The sequence below is a fragment of the Centropristis striata genome, chromosome 3 (assembly GCF_030273125.1).
Source record: "Centropristis striata isolate RG_2023a ecotype Rhode Island chromosome 3, C.striata_1.0, whole genome shotgun sequence".
Lineage (NCBI taxonomy): Eukaryota > Metazoa > Chordata > Actinopteri > Perciformes > Serranidae > Centropristis > Centropristis striata.
In genome coordinates this window covers 37,210,857-37,237,631 of record NC_081519.1, presented here as the reverse complement: position 1 = coordinate 37,237,631, position 26,775 = coordinate 37,210,857, and the positions used below count along the sequence as shown (strand labels likewise).

Here is a 26,775-nt window from a genome sequence, read left to right as displayed (position 1 = left end):
AATAATATGCATTGAAATAATCCCATGACATTGTGATGTCGGTGTTTCTCAGTGGTGGTTAAGGGCTTGTTTCAAACCGCAATAAGCCCGAGGGTTTAGCAGCATCATTCTTTCAAAAAACCTCTAAAGCTCAAAGGATCTCAACAAACAACTCTTTCTTAACTTCATTAACATTTTTGGTGGAGCTTTGCAATGTCAAAACAAGGCGTCTTTGAAGCTTTGATATGCATAAAAAACCCAAAGTGGAGACAAAAGATGTTTTTTTTTCTTCTGTTTTTAAATTAACGATCCAACTGTGCATGATTTGCTTATGTTTTAGTAGCCTAAAATTTTTTTTCTTTTAGCCTGTAAAACTTTGAAAATTCTGCAAAACTTTTTTAAAATCTCCTTCCTCAAAAGAAAATAATGTTTATTATATGGAGTCATGTCGTTAATTGGTTTCGTACATGTCAGATTATAATTTGTGAGATTAATGGACAGACCTTTGTTTTTTAGGATAACAGCCTGTGGCGTCCGTGCACCCAAGCTGTGAGGATCGGCTGAGCATGGGAACAACAGGACGTGCAAGACGATAAGGATTATCTTTTTTTGTTCGTGTTGGTCTTTAGATTGTTGTGATGCGGAGCAGAAGTGAAATGCGCGCTGATTAAATGTTATTTTACGTTGGGAGAGACACAGAGCAGACCTAATGGGAGTTATTCACGCTTGGCCTCACGGTGATGTTTTGAACAAATCTGATGTTCATCTTGTCATTTTAATGACAGTCTGCTGTCATCTGATGTCAGGTGTTAAGATTATATGGATCCATGCCAAATAAAATTTCAACTGGGTTGAAAGCAGTAGGCTATTTCTGTAAGAAAAAAATTTTTTAGGTGGTTTTTACAATAAATTACATTGAAATCCCAAAATCCTTGATTTATAGTAAATATAACATAGCCCATAATAAATGGCACTGTGATATTCAAGGTATATTCATATAGGCCTGTAAAGTATCTACATTATGCAATATGACCTACATTATATACATGTAAATATAGTTGGGGTTTTTGCGTTACTCTGTAGTGGCTTAACTGTATATGATTCCCTTATAATATCCATCTGTAGTTCATTCTCGTAGCCTTTATATTTTATAATTCAATAAAAAAATAATTGTGCGTATTTAAAAAAAAAAACACACACACATTATTTAATTCAAAGCCTTTGTCAAAGTCTGTTTCAGTTTCGACCATAAACAGCATCACTGCTTTGTAATCCAGTAGCCTCGAACCAAATGACTCCAAGTTTTTCGGGGAGAATAAAGCCTCGTTGGCCTTACTGACATTAATCACGGGGTATTCCAAAGCGCACACGGCGCTGCGCCATTACTAACAGGTGATTATGGTGGAAAGTAATAAAAACAAATATAGGCTCAGCAGCGTAAAAAGCGATGAACGTGACGCAGGTTGGGTTAAACTAAGTCAGCTGGAAGAGAAAAATACACTCACCCTCCAGTCTATCCTCTCCAGCACAGACATCTGCAAGGCTCCAGTAACAGCAATCCCACTGAGACTCAGCGAATGAGTGAAACCATGAGAGGTTTACGTTGACGACTTCACCTGACTAACGCGTCGTGCGCATGCGCTAGCCAGTGTAATACACCTGAGTGGAATAAATCAAAACAATCTATAGTTCCCCGATGAAAACCCGCTTGTATGTTTTATAACAATCAACGTATAGGCCTGTATTTAAGTGGATTTAAGTGAGAACATGAGCGCACAAAAAGTATTAAAACATAATTATTTTTTTAAATAAACTAAACTGAATATAAGACTCACAGGATTAGATCTAAAGCCGAGACTGAGTTATTGTTAATCCTTATAATTATCTGCTACTGTTGAGTTTAAAAAAAGGAAAAGAAACAATGTTTAAGAGGCTAAGGTGTAAGGAAAGGTGAAAATAAGACGTGGGGAAATTTCAAGATGAGGTAATTCCACCCCCAAAAGCCACATCGCCCCAGGCTGACCAAAAGAATCTGCTTTCAAAAGCCACTGAAGTTCTTTAAGGCCTAAAATGGCTCTTGTTATCTGATCTCCCAAATACTTTAGCTTAAACTAATGAACAGATCAAAGTGTCTCTGCTATGTAGTGGAGAATGTAGCTTACATATCTTGTTCTGAGAAAATAATAAATAACTTACCTCTCGGATCTACAGCCGAACACCTGCCATAAAATAAAGCCTCATCAAACAAAATAACTTCACATAATTAGGAAAAATAAATAAAAACTTTGCGTGTCTTACATTAAGATTTTAACATTATTTTTATGTCTTGATGACAAAAGACCAACATGAAATATTTTGTGTTTCTTGAAAAAAACACGCATAATCGGACAATTAAGCTATAACCAACTATGTAGGCTACAGGCTATAGGCCTAGGATTTTATTTGAACTCCAAATATTTATTTAATGGTGTTAATGACAAAAATATTGATTTGATCATTATTTAAATATAATTACGAAAAGAAATTTGCATTTATGGCATTGCGAGTACAAACTTTCAGATAGGCTAAATCTATTTAAAGCTATGTCCAAATACTGTCAGTCCCCATAGTTTTCCATAGGCCAAAACATCCGCTGCTGCAGTATTTGGTCAATGTATCTTTGGAAACATACAAAATGTATCTTGACGCTGACAAAATTATGGGCCTAGATAAAGCCAATCCTGTGCCTAAAAACAAGCATTTGTCTTTGTTCCTGCGCAAACACGAAGAGTTTATTTACCTACTAAAAATAGATGTATTTTTTTTTTTAAAAACGTACATCAGCTTATGTAGTTATTATAAATGCATTATTTCTTTGTAAACCACCTATTCAATGACCTAACGTATGCAGAAAGGTATAAATCAACAACAGGGGAGAGAAAAAAACGTCCCAAACTGCTGCTGGATGAAGACAAGACGGTGCAGTGTTTATTTAATTTTTTTAGCCACAATGATTGGATTATTTATGGTATAACTTACATTTAATGAGAAGCAGACAGACTCCCCCTTTGTTTGCTCTTTTTTTTAACGCTGCAACCGCAGTTTGAGGCTGTAAAATTACAAGGTGTGATAAAGACGACTCTGCTGCCACCTTGTGGCTGCATCCTCACATTACCACAGCACGAACATCAACCAGTCTTTTTTGTTTGAGGAAGAATCAGCATCACTTTGAATCGAGTTTATCTGTACATATAGATAATAAAGTATTCATCAAATCCAGTGAGCAGTGGGGGAATTTAACTAAGCAGTTCTGTACTTAAGTACAACATTCTTTCAATTAATGGCACTTTATACTTCTACCGCACTGCGTTTTATGGGCATATACTGTTTTTAATTCACTTTATTTAACAAGGAACAAGATAGTTCAAATTAGCTCCAGTATACAACTGTAAAATGCTACATAAATGCATCATCATAATAATTAAAAAACATGTAAAAATGTATATTCTAAAAATTACATCTACTACATCTCTGTCCTTGGAAACATTTTTTTTTATAAAATATAAATTATACAAACATTATTCGCATCAAAAGTTTAACTTCCAGACACAAGTCATTCCCTGGTCTTGAACTGGAGATTAGGGAGACCTTGAATAACATTTTTAATGCATTACTTTTACTTGTAATTGTTTAAAAAGTAATAAAACATTTTTACAATGCAGTTTTATCCCTTTAATGAAGTTAAAGATTTAATTAGGCTGCTTCCTGCACCACTGCGTTATCTGACTAGAAGCATGTTTTGATCTCCTGTATCTTTAGAAGACATTAGTGGGAATCAGAGCAAGCTATATGCATGGCAGCAACCAAGCAACAGGACGATGTCTGATTTAATGAATATTTATGGAGTTAGAAGCTGCCAGCTGGGTGTTTTGATCAAAATTCTGAACACTAAACCTCATAACGGATGCTGTTTTCACACCTCTTACATGTAAACACATGTAAGCTGCTGTACGTAATAGGATCTTTTTATAGTTTGTTTGGGGTGTAAATTTTCCCTTGAAGGGCACAGCAGGGAGTTGTTGCTGCTGCTGTCATCACAGGTAATTATTGCTCTACCTTGCACACATGGAATCCTGGAACCAAGCTATATACTACAGGCAAAACACACTAAAGGCAAATTAGTGTGTATTTTACTTGTAACAGAGGAAGAAGAGATGAAAAGAAACTTAATAGCATTGAATAGAAATTTATTTTGCTTGTGGTACACGAAAAAAAATGACCGTTTGTCCAATTGCATATAGGAAGAACACATTTTAATCTTAAACTATCTGAAGAAGAGTGTGTGGAAATTATGATGATTCAATTTCACTACATAACATATTTTTCTATATTTCGCATCAAAGGTCTTCCAAAAAGGAAGAAAAAAACCCACAGCTTGTTTGGATAAATGAAAATATTGAAGAATGAGAAGATTACTGAGGCCCTGTTCAGACATGGTATTAACCTGCATCATGGATGATCCAATCATAAGTCAACATCTACAGTACAGGTGTGAATGCACCCAGGAAGCATTTGAGATCACCACAAACCACATTTGGATGTGGTCTGGGCCGCATATGACCACATTCTTTTAGCAGTCTGTACACAAATTCATCCTTAGTAGTAGTTTTTAGGATTGCCTACTGAACTGACCTTTCTCTTCATCGCACTGTTATCTTGTAAATAGACAGACGGACAGAAAAGCTTCCACGAGCACCAGAAGTGCATTGCTATATATTTTGCTGTGTTTTTGTCCCGGTGCTTTGCACAAATCTGGCTCTCTAAAACTCTGTGCATAACAACCATATATTTGTAGGCTCATAAAATGAACCTATGCCAACATCCACTTTAATAGCCAATACAGCGGGAAAGTGAGATCTGAACTCAATTGGTCACATGGAGGTGTAAATGAACATACTCAGAGCTCTCCACTTGCGATCGGATCTGTCACCTGTTAATGCCAGGCGTGAACAGCCTCTGGGCAAATAGTATGTTCCTATTACAGCTAGATGTGAGTATCAGAAGCTTCAATGTATAGGCAATATGCTTTAAGGTGTCATTGTCTAATCAACTTTTTAAGAAAACAACCAATAAAATGAACACAAGTCTTCTGCTAAATAGGTTAAATATATTACACAACAAAACTTTTTACTGATAGAGCTTATAAGAGAAAAATATCAATGATCTTCATGTGTTTATTCATAAAATCATCTCTTAAGACAAGAGTAAGAGTAGAACCTGCTTTGAAAGTTTAGAGCTCTTTCAGTTTTTTTGCCTTTAAGCGTGAAATAAAGCCTATTTAGGATCAGACACCACCTTTTCAACCATGTCGAGATAACATTAAAAATATGCACTGTGTCCACTAGGAGACAGCAAAGTGACAGAGATAATTAAGTCAACCTTGCATCAATTCTCAGAGCACCTGTGACTGAGAACACGGTGATACGCAGGGAATACATGTGGGAGGAAGGTTACAAAACAAAGAGTGTGAGCAGCCTGGGGAGCTATTAACAAAATGTTCACAACATGTAAACACTGTGCTACTGGGGACTGAAGAAACAAATGGGAATGAGTCCACACATTGATGTTATTATTAGAGGTCGTGTGTGTGTGTGTGTGTGTGTGTGTGTGTGTGTGTGGGAGCTGGGTATGTAGAACTAGGTTTATCAGTAATGGGTCTTTAATGGGTCGCGATTTCTGGAGCAATCTAAAAATGGTGAAGTTTGCTCTGAGTGATAGTTACTAGAAGTGATACGGGGTGTGGGTGACCCAGTTGGATGTCTGATCTTTAGTGCGCTTGGCAGAGCTGTGGGTGGTGAACAGCGATTTGAAGGCCTCTGACTTCTCTGCTGATTCCTGGATGGACCTTTTGGTGGCGGAGGATGTCGAAGACTTGGTGCCTTTAGAGGAACTGGAGGATCCGGAGGGTCCGGCCACTTCTAGATAGTAAAATGGTGAATGACAGGGAAGACAAAACAGGAGGATGAAGATAAGAATCAAGAAAAACAAGGCAGTCCGAAGAATAGGAAACATGTAAAACACAACAAAAAAAACAAGGTTTTGGCCACTTGGTTCACGATTTTTGAAAAACTTTATTTGCTGATTGATTATGTCGTCATTCACTGCTGACTCCTCACTCAGTATACTAAGTAGTCGGTAGGATTCGCAAAGGATCAACAACCGGTACAGTTACATGGTAATGGGATTTCTGAAAATCAGCTGAGCAGAAGCCCTACCTAATCTGTTGCAGGCAACATTTTGGTCTATTGCTGCTTTATACCTGTTCTGGACAATCTGGGCTACCACTACAGCAGTATGAAGCAGAAATACACAGATATTGCTGTGATTTAATTGCAATAAATGGATCAAGAGATGACAAAATAACTACAATATGGTGCAGATGTTTTAAAAGTCTGTAGTCATGCTTTGACGAGGAGCAAACAACTTTTAAAATGCTTGTTTTCTCAATGAAGTTCGGATCAATCGGAGTTATGCTATCCAGGGGAATCTCAACACAGGGAGATTTGTTATTGAGTGCGCTTTTCATTTTTATGTTCATTTTCTTCCATAATAAACAAAACATCTCTCAGGAGTGGTATTTCATTGAACATATGACTAGAAAACCGATGTGTTAAAAACAACAGGCCAGTTGGGCTCTTTGATTTCTTTTTAAAGTGAGTGGAAATGGAAATATAGTTCTCTTATATTTTGTTTTTTTATGACATTTTTTTATTTTTAGTGTGTATATTTGTTAGTTGTACAGTTGTTTTTAGATAGTTTGTATTCTATATTTTCAAATACTTTTCAATATTTTGTATGGTGTGCTTGGTGTTTTAATCTTTGCTGCTGCTGTAACACAGTACATTTTTTAAATGCTTCTTGGTGTTTAAGATCTACCAGCTGAATATATATGCAGCAAGGTTATCCCTTTTTTAAATTATCTGGAAAGATTTCATATGGTGGCCCTGAGAGCTCACAGCGCTGCAACTTAAGAAAACACATGCAGATACACAAAACACAGGCAAACACAACAGAACAGAGGTGTTTCCAGAAGACACTTAAAATTGATGCACATGTCTGGAAACGGATGTGATGTTATTAAGAAAATGGTAATTTCATGTTATATAATTATCACGTTATTTCATGATAATTATATTTTTATGTTATAACATGATACATAGTGTTTGCCCACTAGCCTGTATCAATCATATTGCAGTTAAACAAATCAAATAAATGAATGATACACGTTTTAGTTGGTCGCTCTCAACGGCACTGAGTTGGTCTTGGTTTTGCTAGCCCGCTAACGCTAGCATGTTATCGATCGCCGGATAACGTTAGCATGCTATCGATCGCCGGTTATGTCCAGACGTGTGCATCATTTTTAAGTGTCCTCTGGAAACACTTCTGTTGTGTTGTGGTCTATTTGCAGCACTTTTTCTTATTGGTCTTTGCGGCGCAAAATGAGAAAGATGCTGACCACATTTTTCTTTGATGCATACATTCAAACAAAACTTAAATATAGACTTAACCTAAATTTGAAAAATTGCTCAAGTGCTGGCAATCATTGAAGTCATTTAAAATGAACAGGTTTTGGGTCTGAAATTACGGTGGCCCTGAGAGCTCTCAGCAACTGCAATTTAAGAAAACACATGCAAATACACTAAACACAAGCAAGCGCCACAACACAAGCAAATTGACAATCCTCACCTGACTGGCTGCTTTCACCACCATTCTGTAATGACCTCTCGGTTTCAGCCACTTGTTTGTCATCTGCAGGAAGACACAAGAGTCAGACAGTTTATATACAAGTTTGTTAATGAATTTCAAAAGGTTGCATAAAAGGTTTCTCATCAAAGTTTAGTTTATGATGAACTTTTGTTGCTTGTGAAGATCCAAAAGATTTAGATAATAAAGAGTTTAATCAGCTAGAACCCATGTGTCTACAGAGATAATGGTTTGTAATAATTGTAATAGTAGTTGACATATTCCAATGTTTTATTTGATAAAAAATGTACTATTACCCACTAAGATTAGCAGTATAGCACTTTTCTTTGATTTCTTTGATTTGGATAGCACATATAAGCAACAACTATTCCTCAGCCAGCATCCTGTTCAGTGTTGACTGAGAGCCTTGTTATATTCTGGGGAACTAAACAGGAAACCACACCAAAGCTCTCTGAGGACACAGAACACTGGCGTTCTCTGATCTAAGATCAATAAACACAGGCACAGACTGTAAGACCACTCCACCTGTGCCAATACCACTGTTCATAAGATGTGCATTTCTTTGCTTTTTTTTTTTTAACGAGAGAATAGAAATTGGCTTTGGCATAATACATTAGAGTTACAAAAGAGAGCAAACACTAATACAAAACTATTCCCCTACATCTTCTGTCACGACATGATGCATACAGGGTTGTTTTCTTAACAAAAGAAATTGCCACAACAAGTATGAGGGAATTCATAATAAATAGACACCGTGAGCCTATTAAATGGGACCAAATTAGATAAATAACCATGCCTGACACATCACTGCAAAACCACAATAAACTGAAGAAATTATGTTACAGGAAATTGATCATGGGAGTACAGAAAGTCGGCTTTCTGTTGGTGACATCAGTGCTTTGTAGCGCCTGCAACATGGAGCGCCTCTGCTAACATCAGAAAACATTAATACACTTTTATAAAAGAAAAACATGAGCCTTCAGGGGAAAAGAGCAGATGATGCATTTCACAAGCAATCTCACATATTTGATGAATGTGACGATTAGACTTTTATCTACTGGCTTGCGGCAAGTTATCTACATCATCATCAACTTCTTACAGCGAAGTGTGAAGATAGCAGCAATATCTACAGACACAAGTGTTGAAAAGGTTAGAGCAGGTGATGATGAACCATTCTGCAGCATTATTCTAACACAAGACTGAAAGTTCATGTGAGTTCAATGTTTGAATGACTCACACAGCTCTGTCAACTAAAGCACATTCAAAATATTATCCAAATGAAGAAAAGCTGTGCGCTTTTGTTAGCTGCTTGGTTTTGTTTATGCTAAACACTTTTGTGTGAAATTAGGTATGTTACCTCGACCGTGCTTCACACCAACCTTTTGTTTCTGATGGTGTAGACGCAGTTTCTGTTGCCTTGCTCTTCTTTGATTTCTAAAATAGGAGGGGGAGGTTTATTCATTATAAAAACTTTAACAACTTTTTTTTTTTTTTTAATTGAAAAATTATTCTAAGACGAGTACAAAAGATTGGATAAGTATATACAAATTAAACATGTCACCTTTTTAAAACCAGACTATTAAACAGAGAGATAATTAAATCATATTAAATATTAAAATACATTTTACATACAATGTCAACCAATTCTAGAAATGTACACAGAGAAAAGATAGACAAAATAAGTAGCTAAATATATACCAATACTATGGTCAGTATCAGTCAATTGATAACCATTTAAAAAACAAATACAGCTATTTTTAAATCACCCTATACTCATTTTCTAACAATACACGGTTGCTCATAAAGTTGGAATAAAAATATTTTTTTTATCTCTTTCCAATGTGATTTATTCACAGTTAAATACAATACACAGATAAAGTGTAAATCTTTTCAAAACTTTATTAATCAATCTCTTCCAAACATATCACAATGAAAATGAAACCACAATTAACAGAAGATTGTGTCTGAAAACACTATTATTCCAACTTTATGGGCGACCGTGTAATATGTTCTGTAAAAAAGTTTTTGTTATGTTTGCGATAGGCAATATTGTTTGATGGGTTCTACACTCAAGAACCCAATCAAATATTTAGTTTGTTCAGCGATCATCATCGATTAGCTGCAATTCTGTTGAAATTAAAACCCACCTTAGTTTTGGCTTTGGTTCTCTTCTCTTCCATCTTCTCCCTCAGCTTCTCCACCTCCTCCTTAGTGCCGTTGAGCACAACAACATCCTCAGCTTTAAACGCTTCCCCACACTGAAACACAAACACAACAGCCCAGTTTAGAGATATGGACACAGTAGACGGGTAAAAAAAATTAATATTGAAGTTTATGTTATTTATGTTGCGCCCCTTTGAGCAATAACCCAGCCTCTGATCTTCAGGCCAGGCCCCACTGGCAATCATCATCATCATCATAATCATCATCTTTATTACTATATGTGTTAAGAGTTTTCGTCTGAAGTGATGCACCACAGTGGAACCAAGCTAAAAGTGATAAACATAGATTTGATTCTTTCATCTATATTTATACATGTGTTATATAATAATATATACTCATATTTTTAGTTGGTGGCTTTGGGAAACAGTTCTCTACATTTCTGACCATTTTTCTGACATTTTATAGAAAAAAAAGTTAATTGATTTTTCAGGATAGTAATTGACAGGTTTATTGACAATGTAATTAATCTTTTTTTTTTTACAGCCCTAACTAAGATTTTTGAGAATATCATGTGTTGATATAAACAGTATTACCCTGCCCTGCACAGATTTGTTGCTACATTTTAGTGTTAAATAATCAAGTTAAGAACATCAGATCTTCTCTGAATAAATTCAGAACATCCTTGTTATCAAGCGTCAAGTGAGTGACTTTTGAATCCAATCCCGGCTTTTGTATTTTTTGAGATTGAGAATGCAAAACTTAGCTAACTGCTTTTGGTAGCCTCTCTAGTTATGTTGATTGAGTCGTCTCATGGATTCTTTAAAGCTACTTATTTACAGTTTGTGACCGACATTTAATATGTTGACAGGATTTTTCTGTTCCCTACCTCAACACATATATTTAATTTATTTATTCTTGTACATATATAATATATTTTGGTGTTAGGCTAAGATGTATTTGTTTTTTTAAAGGCATAATCTAGATGCATCTACACATTTAAAACTAGCAAACCCATATAATGATTGATTAGGTAAAAAGTCCACAAACTTTGCTTCTCTGTTCAGGTGCACAACAAACAACAGGTCCTACTTTGACTTGCAAAACAACTTTTTGTGTATCCCACTTGATGAAAAAAACTAGAATACATAGATTGAAAAAGAAAATAGTAAAATAAGTCAAGCTATTTCCATTCAAAGCACTGTGCTAAACCCATTTATGAAAATAATATGAAACATCAACAACCAGGCCATTTCCCCCTCACATCACATCCCTTCTCAGTTTATTTGCATGCAGGCTGCATTTGGTTTACTCGGAAACCGTCAGACAGTCAGTCAGTCAGTCAGTCAGTCAGACAAACACACATCCATTAATGCTAAATAGGGATGCAGTCACTATTTTGGAACCTCCCAAACATCTAGTGAGGTTCATAATGTTGTCTATTCTACTTACTAAATATAAAAATGTTGTTTATGAACCCGTATGCTATCGGGTATTTTACTACCCGACAATGACCCTTTAGATTCTTTTTCACTAAAGTAAAAAAAAAAATGTTGCAGACTTAACTTTATCATCATGGTTAATTAATCACTTTTCACAAGACAAAGTTGTACCCCGCAGTAGGGACGTCTGGAATTGACAGTTTTTGCCATAAACACTGTTACATAACGTCATGGTTTCAAAACCTTAAGAAATGTATGTGCTATATTATATATGATGTTCCCTGCATTGTTGCCTTGTGAACAAAAATCTTGAGTCGTGTTAAAAAACATGACTCTTCGCTCACAAAACAAATATACACACACGCATGCATGTCATATGAGAAGAGATTTCATCCCACCAACATGTGTTTGCTTTTCTCAAGATTTTTGTTCACAAGGCAACAATGCAGTATAATATAATCTAAATATAATATATATATATATATATATATATACACACACACACACTCTAAAGGGTCATTGTATTTTTTTATTTAATTTTCATTTTAATTTTTTTTTATTGTGGAATTGCATTTTCATGTTAAAGTTTGCAACATAATTTAATAGGGATTCCATAGCAGATGTGTTACTGCATTAGATTTATCTAAAGACGGTTTGTGAATTGTTAACAGAAATTGAACATAGTGGACCCTAACCAACTGGTTAAACACACTGTCTAAAAAAAAACATTAAACACTTTTGCATATTTTCCTGGACAGGCTAACCGACTAGTGGACTGCAAAAACCTTTAATTTATAATTGTGCTTATACTACAATAAGCAACATGACTGCTTCAAAAAAAAAAAAGGGAAAACACACCCATTTACAAACACAAATATTAAACCCCTGAGCAACCAGCAGGGGATCCATTGTGTTGCCGTAATGCAGGCTCAGTGGGTGTGAACTCCAGCCATGTGCTCTATTCAACACAAGAGGGATAATCTCAGAAGCTGACCAAGCAGCAAACAAACTCTGTGGGTGCCGCTCTGAAGTCAGTCACTCTGCTGTTGCTGTTACCACGAATGACACAGGCCACCGATGAGCTAAGAACCGTATCATCAAGTCAGTGAACAAGTCAACCAGAATCTTGTTCCAGCACTAAACCAGAGATTTGACAGGCAACGAGACAGACAGAGAGAGAGAGAGAGAGAGAGCATGCTGTGGATTATTCAATATGTGCACCTCTAACTAGGCAGATGAACTGGATTTAAAACTTGTTGGAAAAAAAGAAGAAAGGAACCTGAGGGAAAAAAGAAAATATAATGGAAAGCAAGAGGACAAAAAAGAAAGATGGAACATGCCAGTGAGTAGGAAACTGTATGGGGGAGGAGAGTGTAATACCTTAGGGAGAGAGAGTTTGTGTGTGTGTGCAGTGCGAGCATGTTCCGGTGTGTCAGGTGTGTGCGTGGGTGTTACTGCTGGTAACCAGGCAGGGACGGACCTTGTCTCGTGGGGATGTGGGGGGAGCGACTTAATCAGCAATGAATACAACAAGAGAAAAGAAATGCAAAGCACTCACTCTGTCAGGGTCTCAGGCTCAGAGAGCACAGCCGACAACTCTCAGCACTCAGAGTCAATCCTGTCAACCCAGCTTAGGTCCAACATATGACAGAAACCACTACTACGTCTACTACCACTGCTGCTGCTGCTGCTGCTGTTGGTGACAATGGCACCGATGGACATGGCTTGTTTTCTCCACCGGACTCTGAATGGATTATAGTAGCGAGCTTGGAGTAGCTGTTAGGCAACAATGATCAAAACAGGAGCTGATGTCTAATGTTTTACTACTTCACCATAAGGACTACAGACTGAACTGCTTCAAAAGGTAAATGGCTCACCTTTCCCGTCTTTAGCATTCTGTCTTCATAGACTGTGTTTTTTTGTGCTGCACTGATAAATGAAAGCTTTAGATGTTGATCTCAAACATAAACAGGAAATAAAGATATAATCTCATAGTGAATGTTAGAAATGTGAATGATCATCTCTAAAGGTTTTTGGCCGAGAAAAAGAAAAATAGCCCAAACTAAAAAAGCATTGAGAGCAATTAAGCAACAACCTTATATATCAACATGCTGGCTTTTAGTTGCTTTATCAGTCACTCCCATGTCAGTGAAGGAAGGTGTGTGAGGGGTAGGAGGGGGACCTTTTAATGGAAGATAAGAGACGTACATATTTCCATGGTAGCCTATCCCCCAATGGATATCTGTATCTTTGGTGTTGTTCTTAAAAGCAGAGCTTTAACAGCAAGCGGACTCTAGTGGATAGGCCTTACTGTCATGGGAGTAAGAATAGTCTTCAGAGAGATAGCTCTCTTCTCTGATTTTTCTGGAGTAGCCCATGTCTGCTCAGTGAATAAACTGTGCATTGACAAGTGCCCAATAACTCACTGGTTCAACTCAAATCAACTTCTGCATTGTTGTATCCTGCATTAGGTTTCAATTCATTCAAAACTGAGTCATTTTGAGTTAACTTTAGAATAAAGACACTTGAAAGAGCAAATTGTGGCTAACTTTTTAAATGAAAGCAAGCTTGATAAAGTATTTAGACATTTTGGGACGTCTGGCATACAAATGCTACCCTTCGTCAGCATCACGGAAGGATCATAGATTTCTTGTGTCTTGTGGGGGTGGTAGGTTTTAGTGCTGCTTCCACAATGGATCCAGTAAAGCTAGATGGACCAGGCATCTGTCAAGACCCAAAGAAGTTTGTTTTAAGTACCCATTCTGTTCCAGCGTCATGCGTGGAAAGACACAGAAACAGAGGTGCAATCATAATGCCTTACATAAAGATAATAGTCAGAAACAGCCATTCTGACCTATAATAATTCATAATAATTGTACTAAATTCTACTTCCAACATGGTCAGCTAAATCATGGTATTTATATCTTATACAGAACTGCCCTTTTGTAAACTATCAGTTGTTATATCTCACAAAAATGTTGTCTGTTTACTCAATGCTATCTGTTGTACCTTGCACATGTTGCTCCTGAAGAATTCCTCAGTTTCAAATGATCGGCTAAAGTTTGTTCAGTGAGACTCTATAACAAAGCTGCAATTGTTTTCATTATTGTGAACAGTTATTTGTCAATTGTTCAACTGTTGATTACATTATCATTTCACTTTTGTTAACATTGTGCGTGGGGACGGCCTTTTTTGAAAATCTGTGCCCTCAAGATATGTTTTTTTGTCTGGAAAATGTATTTTCTCTAATTTCATAATAACATGAAAAAAAAGAAAGCAAACAATAACCAGGAACAGTTTGCTATTTTTCGTGACAACTGACTGATTATTAAAATTGTTGATTAATCAACCAGCCAATCATTTCAGCATCTTCAATTCAAATTTATTGCAGGAATTAAAACATTTAAAACAAAATAATCTACATTTATACTTTGACAAATGGTGAAATTGAGTACTCGATTTTTTAAACTGGTTTTAATGAAGTCAGATTTTTGTAATCATGCAATGTTCACTTCCAAAAAAAAGTGCAATTTTTAAAAGTTATGTTTCAGAAGGATAAACCAGAAAAATGTGTTCCCAGTTATGCATCACACATCAGTTATTTATGAACCAATTTGGTACATTAAACTACATTTCCTGTGAAGAAAAAAAACTAGCTTCATCAATCAGTGCTAACCTACATATTCAACCCTATATAATATCCCTCAGGGCTCTTAGACCTTATTGCAAATAACCAAATGTGGATGTCTTTATTGCAGGAGTTTTATCTGTGGTGGTGCTGTTTGGATACGGTGAAGCAGGGCTATTATGTGCCAGCTTGAGGGGGCAAAACGCAGCTTCCTGTTGTGCCTGGGGATAAGTATTATTATCTGTTCAGTCATTTACATGAGGACCAGCATGCCAACAGAGCCCAAGCCTCTAGAGCCTCCAACCTGCAGGCCGTTCTCCAGTGGATGTAAAGCTTTGCTGCCGGGCCTGGAGGAAGGAGTGGAGTGGGACCGCCATGACTGCCTGGCATGTTTACAGTATATGTTTATCTTAAAGAATGTTACAAGGGTTTTGATAACAGGCATAGTATTAACATTCTTTTTTTCTGCTTATAGGTGGAAAACTATATTATGAATAGTGATATGCAGTGTTCCAATTTGACCAGAGACCTACACTTCATCACAAGACCTCTCAGTCGTGAGGAGGAGGACTATCCTTTAGCGTTCATTGTGACTATTCACAAAGAGCTGGAGCTGTTTGTGCGCCTGTTGCGGGCCATTTACATGCCACACAACGTCTACTGCATTCATGTGGATGATAAGGCTCCGTTAGAGTACCAGGCGGCTGTACTAAAGGTCCTTAGCTGCTTTAACAATACTTTCCTCTCCAGCCGCAGCGAGACAGTGACGTACGCTGGGTTTTCCCGCCTGCGAGCAGACATTCACTGCATGAAGGATCTAGCAAAGTCCGAGATAGGCTGGAAGAAGGTGGTGAATCTGTGTGGACAGGATTTCCCCGTCAAGAGCAATCTGGAACTGGTGCGGTACATGCAGAGCAAAGAGTGGAGGGACAGAAATATGACGCCTGGGGTCAAGCAGCCAAAATACATGAGGCACAGGACACGACTCCAGCACAAGGAGATAACAGGCAAACACGTAACTCTGAAAGGGACGGGGGTGACGAAAGTTCCTCCGCCTCACAATCTGCAAGTTTATTTTGGAACAGCCTACTACGCTCTCACAAGAGCTTTTGTAGACTTTGTCCTGGAAAACCCAGTAGCCCAGGACCTCTTGGAGTGGTCCAAAGACACATTTAGTCCAGACGAGCACTACTGGGTGACACTCAACCACATCCAAGGTAAACTGACTGTTTCTAATGGGTACACATGGAGGGAGGATATGCACCACAAATCAGAGTATAGAACAATAATTATTAACTACTGGGTTTATAATGTTTAAACAGAAGGAGATGCAAGATATAGCAATACAATCAATGCAAGGTCAAACAGCATATTTGATATTTGATCCTTTAATGTTTTACACTGGCTTATTGACTAGGAGATATCCATGAGCTCCGGCTGCTGGCCAGTTGGATACTTTGTCATATACATTTTTGATATTTTGATATAAAATAGTTTTGATTGATAAGTTATGATATGTTCTGCATGTACAGTTCAAAAACAATGCCAGTATGATAACAGAGAATGTGCGTATCTTTGCTTGTATCAGTTCTGAACCCACATGCGTGTGTGTGTGTTTGGGTGGGTGCAAGGCATGGGCATAGTTTGTGTGCAGCACATTAGAAAGCATTAAGTTATCTAAAAGTATTAGCAAAATAACTGATGGCAAATCACATATAATTGCATTGATTGCACAGAGTGGTTATCCTCATTATATGAGAAAAATGGACACTGATCAAGCAGTTTGCATTAAAAAGTCCACTGAAAGCATTTCCCAGATAAGCCACAGATAATGGACTCGAATTAATAAATTATTTACACTTTTTCTGGTATAGCCTGTAAGAAAAATAGACGTGTTTTTCACTTGCATGTCTCACAAAACAGATATGCTCTCATTTGAATTTTGCAGCTTCCTGCTCCTACTCTGTGCAGGCTCATATCTCAGCTGCTCCTCAAAGATGCATTGCAGACACACACTAAACAGGCAATGTTGTCAAAGTAACAGCCAATAATAGCCCCTATTGGCTGTGCCTTTATGGCAGGATTTCAAGTTCACATGAGCTGAATGATAAAAAGCAATGTGATGTAAGAAAGAAGTGTGTTAAATTACTTTTGGAGTCAGGCGGGAAAGTTATTGGTAGCAGCATCACAAAAGAAACAGTGTCTTGGCTTGTCCTTAAAGTGAGACACAGAATGACTAAAGCCGTCACATTTGCAGCACTAGCACATTAAAAAGATGGCACTTGTTTGCTTGACTAGTGCATATAAACGGAATGGTCACATATAGTGAGGTGATTATATTAACATACACATACTCATCATGTTGTGTATCCTTGGTTGCTAATTTCTCACACTTGAGTGTATGAGTCATGCTTGAGTCAAGTTTCAATTCTACGATAAATTGAAGTAATGGTTTCCTCTTCACCCAGAAGACAAGCATGTTAGCCATTAGGAAATACTGCCATTAATCTTGGCAACAATCTACATTATCTTAGTCCCTGGGTACTCCTAAAGAATCGCTAGTTTGAAAATGCATTAGATATTCTTTGGGAAATTGTTTTGTTTTGTCTTGTTTTATGATCCTCAGGGGGGTGTATTTATTTGTAAAATGTTACATGTGATAAGTAAATTCGATGTTTCCTGAGAAGAGTTTAGGGAAGTGGAAGTGCACTGGATTTTAACTGGAAGTCGGAAGGTTAACGTGACATGTGAATGAAACACCGCACTCCAAAACGTCTTGGACAAGCAGCAGATAGAAGACAGTTATGCTTTTAGGGAAGTGTTTTCAAACAGTCAATTATCAGTTCTACATAAGAAAACTCTTGAAAAGGATGAAGACTTACTGGCTGGGATATTTACTTCCCTATCTAATGTAGTACCCCTCTGCTTTTCTATTAGGAAGCATCAGCGACGTCTGTTTTCCGTGCAGTGGGTGTGACGGTTCCAAGCAGAGCCAAGTAGATCCTTGTAATTCAATCAAGTCACATAATTATAATTAATTTTGTTTGGTTATGTGTTTAAAGAAGCTCCAGGCAGCCACGTAGATGGAGGTTGGAAAGGAGACATTCGAGCAATCAAGTGGAGGGATCAGGCAGGAAGGACACATAATGGCTGCAAAGGTACTGAGATACTATTTTATTGATTAATAACTGTACCACAGGGCTTATCTGTGCTCTAGCTTGAATTTTACTAGTCTTGTTCAACTGTGAATTCAGTGTATGTCACTGCAACAAACACAAAAATGAGGAGTCATTTTTTTTTCTTCTTAAGATAAACCTACCTCATACTCTAGATCTCTCATATGACATAAACACAGTCTGTTCCTTATTCTTGTCTTGTGTTTAGCTCTTTGGCTCCAGACAGGATTATAGGACTAATAACTGACTCTGGAAACACAAGATTTACTCAACAAAAGATGATAAGAGGACAGATATGAGGATTTATCTGACATGACATGAGAGTAGATCTAGTCTGTGTTTTATATGCTTTTACAGTGAAAGATAATTTAAAAAAAGGATTTTTATACAACAATAAAATGTTGACTCAGACTCTTAATATTTACTATAAAAGTTGACGACCATCATTGTTTTTGTTGTTTTCCAGGGCGTTATGTACGCGACATCTGTATCTATGGAATGGAAGACCTGCCGTGGATCGTCAAAAAGAACAGCATGTTTGCCAATAAGTTTGAGAGTAAACGGTTTCCTGAGGCCCTGGACTGCCTGGAGCAGTGGCACAGGAATAAGGTGTTAAACCAGTCAACTGTTCCCATAGAGCCATCATGGCTGCTGGCCACACAAAGCAACTGAAGCAGCAGCTACTTCAACAGCATTGCTGGAGCATGAAATCGCTGCTGGTATCCTCAACAAAAGTCAGGATACATGCAGTTCAGATTTGCACTTTTTCAGCGGCTGTGACTCAAAATGTGAGTTGGAAAAAGATGAGCAGAAAACTGTCAGAGAATGCGCAGCCCACAGCCCACTTCCTCTGTAACACGTCTACTGTAGTGTTGCAATTTGACTTTTTATGAAACCGTAAGATAGCTGTTCTATAGAAAGTGTGGACTGAAATATCTTAACAGAGAAGCAATGCACTGTAAAGTACAGTTACGTACAATCAACCCAAGTGTATAACATATTTATGACAACTACACTAGACAAAGTATAGAATACACTGAATATGTATTTGATATTATTTAGTGTAATATTTAATACTGTTTAATTTAATATTGTTCAAGATAAAAAAATACTGATTAAATTATTGTCTGTTTTTGTCTGTTAATTAGTAAAGTAGCAGTTATAAATGAACAAATAAAGACAAAGTTGAAAAAATCTCTGCTGTGCTTTGAGCAAAATCCTTATGCTAACATGCTTACAATGACAACACTAACATGTTATGCCAAGCAGATATAATGTTCGCCATCTTAGATTAGCATGTTAGCACACTACTATTTGCTAATTAGCACAAAACACAAGGTAACACAAGTGAAAAGTAGGGGTGGGCGATATGGCCCTAAAAGAATATCACGATATTTCAGGCTATTTTTGCGATAACGATATTCTTGATGATATTAGGAAATACTTAACAAGTAGAAAATATGATTTTTTTAGTCTGTATAAATAAATAAAAATCTAACATGTAGTTTGAAGGGCAAATCTCAACAGTTGCCAAATACAAAAAAATACTCTTGACTCTTGAGTATGAGCAAATCATAAAAATAACCAGTTAGGGGTTCCGGGGGTATATTTTAATTAAATTTTGTAAAGGAGAATAAAGGTTCCTGTATATTTTATTTAAGGGATCTTATTTTGACAGTCTTCTTGTAAATTCTGTGGTGGATTCTCTTAACACACTGTGCTTTTATTTTGAAAGCTGCATGTGTTTAGCGAGAGGGAGTAAGTAGCTTTTTGTGATTAAAACAACTTAAACCACTACATCAAGAAGTAGGAATGTTGCCAATATCGTGATATGCATTTCTTTAACCATGAAAAAAAACAAAACGATATTATCGTGAACGATACGATATGGCACACCCCTAGTGAAAAGTAGTTGCTCCTTGGTTCAATAGAAAGATAAAAACCTCAATCGATATCACTTTTTACAGCACTGGTCCAAATAATGTCACAAATTGTTCATTGTGGGAGCTAAACATGAATTCGGCTTCATAAGTCCTTTCACTACATTCTCCCATATTCATCAAATTTTCTACACTTCCTACACTATGCATGATAAAATAAGAGGCAAGCCATCAGCCTAAATGTCAGCGGCTATAAATACAAGAAATTGTCTGTTGCCTAATAAGTCTATCTAAGGAAAAATCTCTGGAGACAGAGTCAGTTTCCCACAAGAGGCACTCTTCCTTTTCTAATGGTTTCAGGCCCTATTTTTGGCAAAGTCAAACAACGGATCTGTGCCAAGATGCCTTCACCTCCAGAGAAACAACAACAACGACTGGATATAATCTGCTGTCCGCTTCCTCATAATAGTTGGTGCGTGAGAAATACAACCACAGCTACACAAGTTAGTTAAAATAGGTCAGGACCCCAAACTAATTTGCATGTGGCTTGACTTGGGTCATTGTGGGAAACAACTCAAAATTGAGACTTCATGAGAAAGAGTAAGACAAAAATATATGATGTCGTCAGGTTTGCTGGGTCTGTGACCTTTGTTTCTGCTTCAAACAATTACAGAAATAACGCCAAAAATATAAAAACTTTATCTACTAACATAAGAGAAATGCTATTAAAAAAGTATACAGAATTGAACATTTGCCAAACGTTTAACACAATCACACAGAATAGGGTCAAAGTGGAGTAGGCTGTCTGCTTCCCACTGCACTACAAAGGGATTTGTAGCAGGTGCAGTATGTGCAGACAACAGTGGCTCTATTGCCTTAAGCCACTTCTGCTTTGCCATTTTTAGCATAACTAACCTTCTGAAACAAAAAAAAAAACACAAATTATATTTTAGAAACGTCACTAGCACTATTTTTGCTAATGCTGCTGCTTTTGTTGTTGTTATGCATTTTCATTAATTATTTGCTACCATCCTGAATCACCCATAACAACTATAAAAGCCAAAGATATCCTATCCATCTATTTGTTTCATAAACCTGTAAGACCTCTGCAAAATCAGAAATTGAATCGCCCCCAAGGAAACAGGAAGATTCTTGAGAGGTCAGACTGTCTCCTGGCTACAGGTTTACTGATTTCTTATTTTCTCTGACAATTTTGAGTATTTACAGTCTTCTAAATACCTTGACATTGTCATTTTATTTCAAGCCACACAGATATTCTGGACAGCTGACACAATTTATTCAACTCGTGTAAACAGTATTTACTGTTTGGAGATTTCAGAACCTCGCATGGAGCTTTAAAACACTACTCTTCAGATTTTTAACACACATTTTTAAGCATCCGAGCAACAGATTGTGCATCTGGAACCACGCCAAAGCCAGACTGCTAGCTTGTTATCTACATTGATAAGAATACTGCATTAGCAGTGAGAGATTTTTGTATGCAAATCAAAACAGCAGAATCACTGCCAAACACTGAGAGGTCAGTGATGGAGAGGTTTACTGAAAGGAAAGATTAACCTCTTAACAAAAGGAAAAAGGAAATATTTGGCAAACCACTGATCCATCAAAAAAAGTTTGAACAGATCAACTGTGGAAAAAGCATGAAATATTGCTCACCTTGTGGCAGATTTCTGTCTTGACCTCCTTTAGGGCCCTGTCAGAAAAGACGCAGCCACATGTCTGCAGGTAACAGAACCTGAAAATGGAAACATTGGGGTATAAAATACTAAAAGAATCTTTAAAAAAATTGCATTATCAACACAATAATATTAGATGCATTCTTCGAGCTGTGACTAACATACATTTTTGGAGGAAATTTTATACCGCTGATAAGAACAGCAGAGCTTTTGTTTGATTTAATTTCATTTTTTTCAGCATACAGTTATAAAGTATTAGACTATCGTAAACAGAAAGGAGAACCTTTAATTATAAAATTCAACACTTGATGCTTTACATTTGAAGCAGTAAAGCACCAGCCTAATTATTATTTTTATGTTGTGGAACGTTTACTAGTTTGATGATTGTTACCTGTGCTTGCCATTCATCTCCAACCCAACAACAGGGCAAATGAACATGCCACAGTGGATGTCCTCATATCTGTCTCCTTTAGTATTCCTTCTCTCTCCCTCCCACTCGGGGTTATCAGTCAAGTTCAGTTCCTTTATATCCTGCAGAGGGAGCAGATGGATAAACATGCAATATGAAATCAATACAAATGCCAAGTGTCAACATCCCGGACACACACACACATGCAGGAGTTTCAATTTTACAGGGTAGCTCTGACTTTGAGAGTAGAAAATGTACCTTGATCCCACGGATATGAGCTACAGCCTCAGCATTGGGTCTCTCAGCAGTCTTATCCAGAAGATATTCAATGACAGCATCTTTGTTATAGAGCCTGAAACATAACACGGACCAGACTTTTAGTACAATCCCAATGGCAAAAATGTTTCGATGCTGTCAAATACATAAAAGTCAAATTTGATCATTTGGCAACACTTTGCAATATATATTCTATTTAAAAACTGTACAGACAATATATCTAACCTCTCCACATCCACCTGTCCACCAGCAGGTGAGGATAAGGGTAGACATAAAAAACTTTTTTTTTCTTGAACTGGTGTAGTTTAGGTTGTGCTTTAGCCACATGCTGTACAGGCACGATTACAGAATACAGAGACTCTGTACTTTGGCTTGAAATGTTTTTTGATCTAACCCTTCACCGATCCCTAAACCTTTCCGGACAAGTGGGTTTTAACCCATTGACGCCTAAAACGCCTGTAAAACCTCTGGGCGATTTTAAAATAAGCCCCTAACACCTGAAGTTTTTCTGGAAATTCAACAGAAGTGTCAATGCTTCTACTAAATAATAGATTTTTCAGCCTCTGTAGCACATAGAAATGAAATTCAAAAAGTATTTGAGAGCTTATACAAATACTACAAAACGACGTATCCACTTTCCAGGCTTCAATGGGTTAATAGGTAATCTGTTCAAACTGATTAACTTTTGTGTTTGTAAATATGCACTCTGAAATCTGTATTTGATACATTCTACTTTATATTTATGTTTTATACCACGTCCCAACTTCTTTGGAGTCAGAGTTTTACATACTGGACTGCAATAAGAAGATCATTAAAAAATGGAAGATGGATGGGTATACTTGATCACTCACAAGCTCATTCATTTGCAAGTTGTCCTACAAGTTTTTTATACATTTCTGTGTCACAATGTCAAGTAGGAGTTAATCTGTACTGATACTGGTATTGGATATCAGGCCTGATTCTTACTCAAACAGCTGAAACCGGTATTGTGACAATGGGGCCAATCTTTACCATTCACTGCTATTGTTAAATGTTCCTGCTTCAGCTCCCTGACCGTGGTCACGAAGCACAAGGGAGGTTTGTTTACTCCAGGGGCGAAGTTATTCACTTTGAGGTTAACCCCCTTAACTTCAAAAAGAAAAAGGAAGAAAAGAAGACACAGGCGCTTCACTTGGGGGCTTTTTTAACTTGCAACTGCCACTTACACTGCTTATATTTTGCTTAACCCTCTGGAGTCCATCTATTCATTGAAAATACATGTTTCATTTACAGTAATAACTTAATAAAGCCAGTTAAAAGTGCAATCATAGGAGCTTTCACAGTGTGCCATTTGTTTCTAGACCATTTTTAAAATGTGAATTTTCTTTCTACAATGAAAACTATTTCTATTTTTAATTTATATGCAAATAGACTGTTTTGCAGTTTTATTATTTTTTCTGTTGTTTTTGTGTTCATAAATGGTAAAAAAAAGAAAAAAAAGGAAAAAGGTACATTTCCATAGACACCTGTGTCTTTTGCTTGTATTTTGGGTTCCTGGCAGCTTTATACTTTGTTAATTAAAATAAAATGAAAAATCGGACTGATAGCCAAGTACATTTTTTGTTTAAAGTTATAAAAGCAATGGTTAATGCTGGGCTTACACAAACGATTTTCACAGTCCCAGACGAAAAACTGAAAGTCTTTAGTAAATCTAGGAGTCTTACTGGAGTCACAGCGCAATCCCGTCATCTTGCTCGATTAGTGTAAGGTAGTAATCTGCACTGTTTCATATCAGTTTTTTCCTTGTCTTGGGTTTGCGATCATATTAAAGTGTTTGATATTATCGCAAGTCGCAGTGACGTAACACAGTCAACAACCAATAGCGGGGGAAAGGTCCCCGGTTCCAGACCGGGCAGTAAAACGACTTTGACAGGAAAAAGTAACATCACAATAATGTAAGTAAGCTCAGTCCTAAATAAAAATATAGTGATGTAATATATTTATGGCCACAAGCGGGATTTTTAGGGGCGCTGTTTCTTAGTAAAGAGAACAGTAAGAAGACCCAGTTATAGTGTGTATAAGTGTATAAATAAATATATAGCCTACATGAATAGGTAATAAATAATCAATGATTAATGTATGATTAACTCAATGAAAGTTGATAGAGCTGATACATATAATTATTCAATTAAATAAATTATAATTAAATAGGACATAAATGTTTATCATGAACTCATTTCAAATTTTTAATTTTCCTTTCCTTTATTCTTCCTTATATCTATTTTTACTGTAAAATAGTCAACTTTTCATGTCAGAATAACAGAAACCCTTTTTCAGCTTTGTGAGGGGGCATTTTGTGGTGTCTTCTCCTCTTCTTGTTTTTTTTTTCCAACACAAACCACTGCACTAACTAGAGCAGCTGTAGCCAAAAGCTGCTTCTCCTTAATTTCTAAGTTTTTATTTAGAGCATGATGGGAAAAAAATTACATGGTAGGAAGAAAATGATAAAAGAATCTAGTCTTGTAAATAGTTACCCTGCAAGATTCACAGTCTGTCTAAAACATGGGTCTCAAACTCGCAGGCCAATTGCGGCCCTCGTGACGATATTTTGTGGCCCCAACCTTGATATGAAAGTTTAATGTGAGTTTTATATGAATGGCACTTTATTGTGTTGTGTGTGGAAGGTCCCTTTAATTACTTTTTTTGGTAATTTTGTGTCTTTTTTTGGTAATTTTGTGTCTTTTTTAATAATGTGTCTTTTTTGGTAATTGTGTCTTTTTTTTTTTTTAGTAATTTTGTGTCTTTTTTTAATAATTTTGTGTCTTTTTTAAGTAATTTAGTTTTTTTTCTGTCATTTTGTGTCTTTTTGGGATATTTTGTGTCTTTTTAAAATAATTCTGTGTCTTTTTTTTGGTCATTGTTTGTATTTTTTGGTCATTTTGTGTCTTTTTTAAGTAATATTTTTTTCTGTCATTTCGTGTAATTTCGTAATTTTGATACTGCCTCCAGTGGCCCCCAGGTAATTTGAGTTTGAGACCCCTGGTCTAAAAGCTCAGTCTGAGACTAGGCTGGGACTAAAAACTCTAAACACTTGTCTTTAGATGTGAGCAGGTGTGAGGCTATAGTCTTCCGGGAGTCTTTTCCAAATCTTTTCAAAGTCTTCTGGTGTATAGGTTTAGTCAAACCAGATGTTGCCTTACTCAAAATAATAAACCCAGTGACTTCCACACAGACATACGCCTTATTAGGAAAGCAATGGTAGTAAATGGGTACTCGGTATCAGATCATTTTTTGCCTAACTGACGATGAACAAACAGAAAAGCAGACTCTCACCTTCCCAGATCACATGCGATAATGGGACGTCTGAGCTTCTCCTGGCTCAAGGCACAGTATTTCCATTTGGCAGCCAACTCAGCATTTTTGTCAACCTGGACACATAAACCGGTATGTAAGAGCACACTTTACACACACAATAACAGTTAATTGCATTTGCCTTTAGTCTCTGGCGATAAAACGTTTAACCATTAGCGTACCTCCTCTATTTTAAATGCTAACATAATCATCCAACCTACGTGTAACGTAACATCACGCCTTACAACTCAAAACCGGTAAGTGCATAATATATGTTTGTACGTAAATGAAATACCTAAAATAACTTAATTTCAACGCTGTATTTTGTTTTAATAATTCTCATGGCAATTAGCCATAAGCTAATAACACTCGGTTAGCTAACAGTTAGCAACTTCCGACAACAGCAACGACTAACAGCTGTGAATTTGAAAAGGAAGGAACATAACACACCTTCTCGATTTTTTTGGGACCTTTCACCAACTCGTGTCTTTTAGGAATCGTGCCGCCATCACATCCCATCTTGAAAACAAACGATTAATCACCCAGTTAACTTAACGTTAGCTCACTGTGGACAAAGCTGCTAACGGACAGGAAGTTATCAGGTTGTAAATAAACAACGACATATCTGAAAGCTTGAAGGGATGTGCGCTTGGTTGAGTGTCGCCCTCTGGTGGCCGAATGCACAAAACTTCAAGCTCTTCAGATGTATTTTGTAGCTTCTGCCACAGTGTGGAAGCATTAACCCAAATATCAGTTTGAGAGGTTCTGCTCAGCAAGCAGCCCAGATCAAATCAAATCAAACTTTATTTGTACAGCGCTTTTCACACATATAAATGCAACACAAAGTGCTTTACAAAAATAAGAATAAAAACAGACAATAAAAATGACAGAACCCACCCCTCCACATACACGTATGCACACACACGCACATAGACATGCACGCACACAAACACACACTCAGACTCACACACAGCACATATTGATAGTGTAGAGACATGGCAAGGCTCCGAGGATCCAGATGAGGAAAAAGCAACCTGTGGGAGCATCCACACTGA

General features: G+C 36.9%; 2 protein-coding genes across 2 annotated transcripts; one reads left to right on the top strand and one right to left on the bottom strand.

Annotated features, from left to right (window-relative positions):
* Nucleotides 1-5,304: 5,304 nt before the first annotated feature.
* rtf2 (replication termination factor 2) lies at nt 5,305-26,342 on the bottom strand. The gene is made up of 9 exons (XM_059328958.1): nt 26,171-26,342; nt 25,703-25,797; nt 22,373-22,466; nt 22,097-22,236; nt 21,686-21,764; nt 9,870-9,980; nt 9,102-9,156; nt 7,705-7,767; nt 5,305-5,936 (listed from the first exon to the last, which is right to left on the bottom strand). The coding sequence occupies exons 1-9, from the start codon at nt 26,237-26,239 to the stop codon at nt 5,740-5,742; spliced, it is 903 nt and encodes a 300-aa protein (XP_059184941.1). The 5' UTR covers nt 26,240-26,342; the 3' UTR covers nt 5,305-5,739.
* On the top strand, nt 15,449-19,297 carry gcnt7 (glucosaminyl (N-acetyl) transferase family member 7). The gene is made up of 3 exons (XM_059328959.1): nt 15,449-16,169; nt 18,015-18,110; nt 18,595-19,297. The coding sequence occupies exons 1-3, from the start codon at nt 15,455-15,457 to the stop codon at nt 18,798-18,800; spliced, it is 1,017 nt and encodes a 338-aa protein (XP_059184942.1). The 5' UTR covers nt 15,449-15,454; the 3' UTR covers nt 18,801-19,297.
* Nucleotides 26,343-26,775: the final 433 nt, after the last annotated feature.

What these genes read in the sequence shown, in the direction of transcription:
- rtf2 (XM_059328958.1), bottom strand. Translation starts at nt 26,239, where the DNA reads ATGGGATGTGATGGCGGCACGATTCCTAAAAGACACGAGTTGGTGAAA. An exon ending in ATCGCATGTGATCTGGGAAG is followed by an intron (nt 22,467 to 25,702) that starts GTGAGAGTCTGC and finishes GTTATGTTTCAG; the next exon opens with GCTCTATAACAAAGATGCTG. An exon ending in GAACCAAAGCCAAAACTAAG is followed by an intron (nt 9,157 to 9,869) that starts GTGGGTTTTAAT and finishes CTCCTATTTTAG; the next exon opens with AAATCAAAGAAGAGCAAGGC.
- gcnt7 (XM_059328959.1), top strand. Translation starts at nt 15,455, where the DNA reads ATGCAGTGTTCCAATTTGACCAGAGACCTACACTTCATCACAAGACCT. An exon ending in GACACTCAACCACATCCAAG is followed by an intron (nt 16,170 to 18,014) that starts GTAAACTGACTG and finishes ATGTGTTTAAAG; the next exon opens with AAGCTCCAGGCAGCCACGTA. An exon ending in GACACATAATGGCTGCAAAG is followed by an intron (nt 18,111 to 18,594) that starts GTACTGAGATAC and finishes GTTGTTTTCCAG; the next exon opens with GGCGTTATGTACGCGACATC.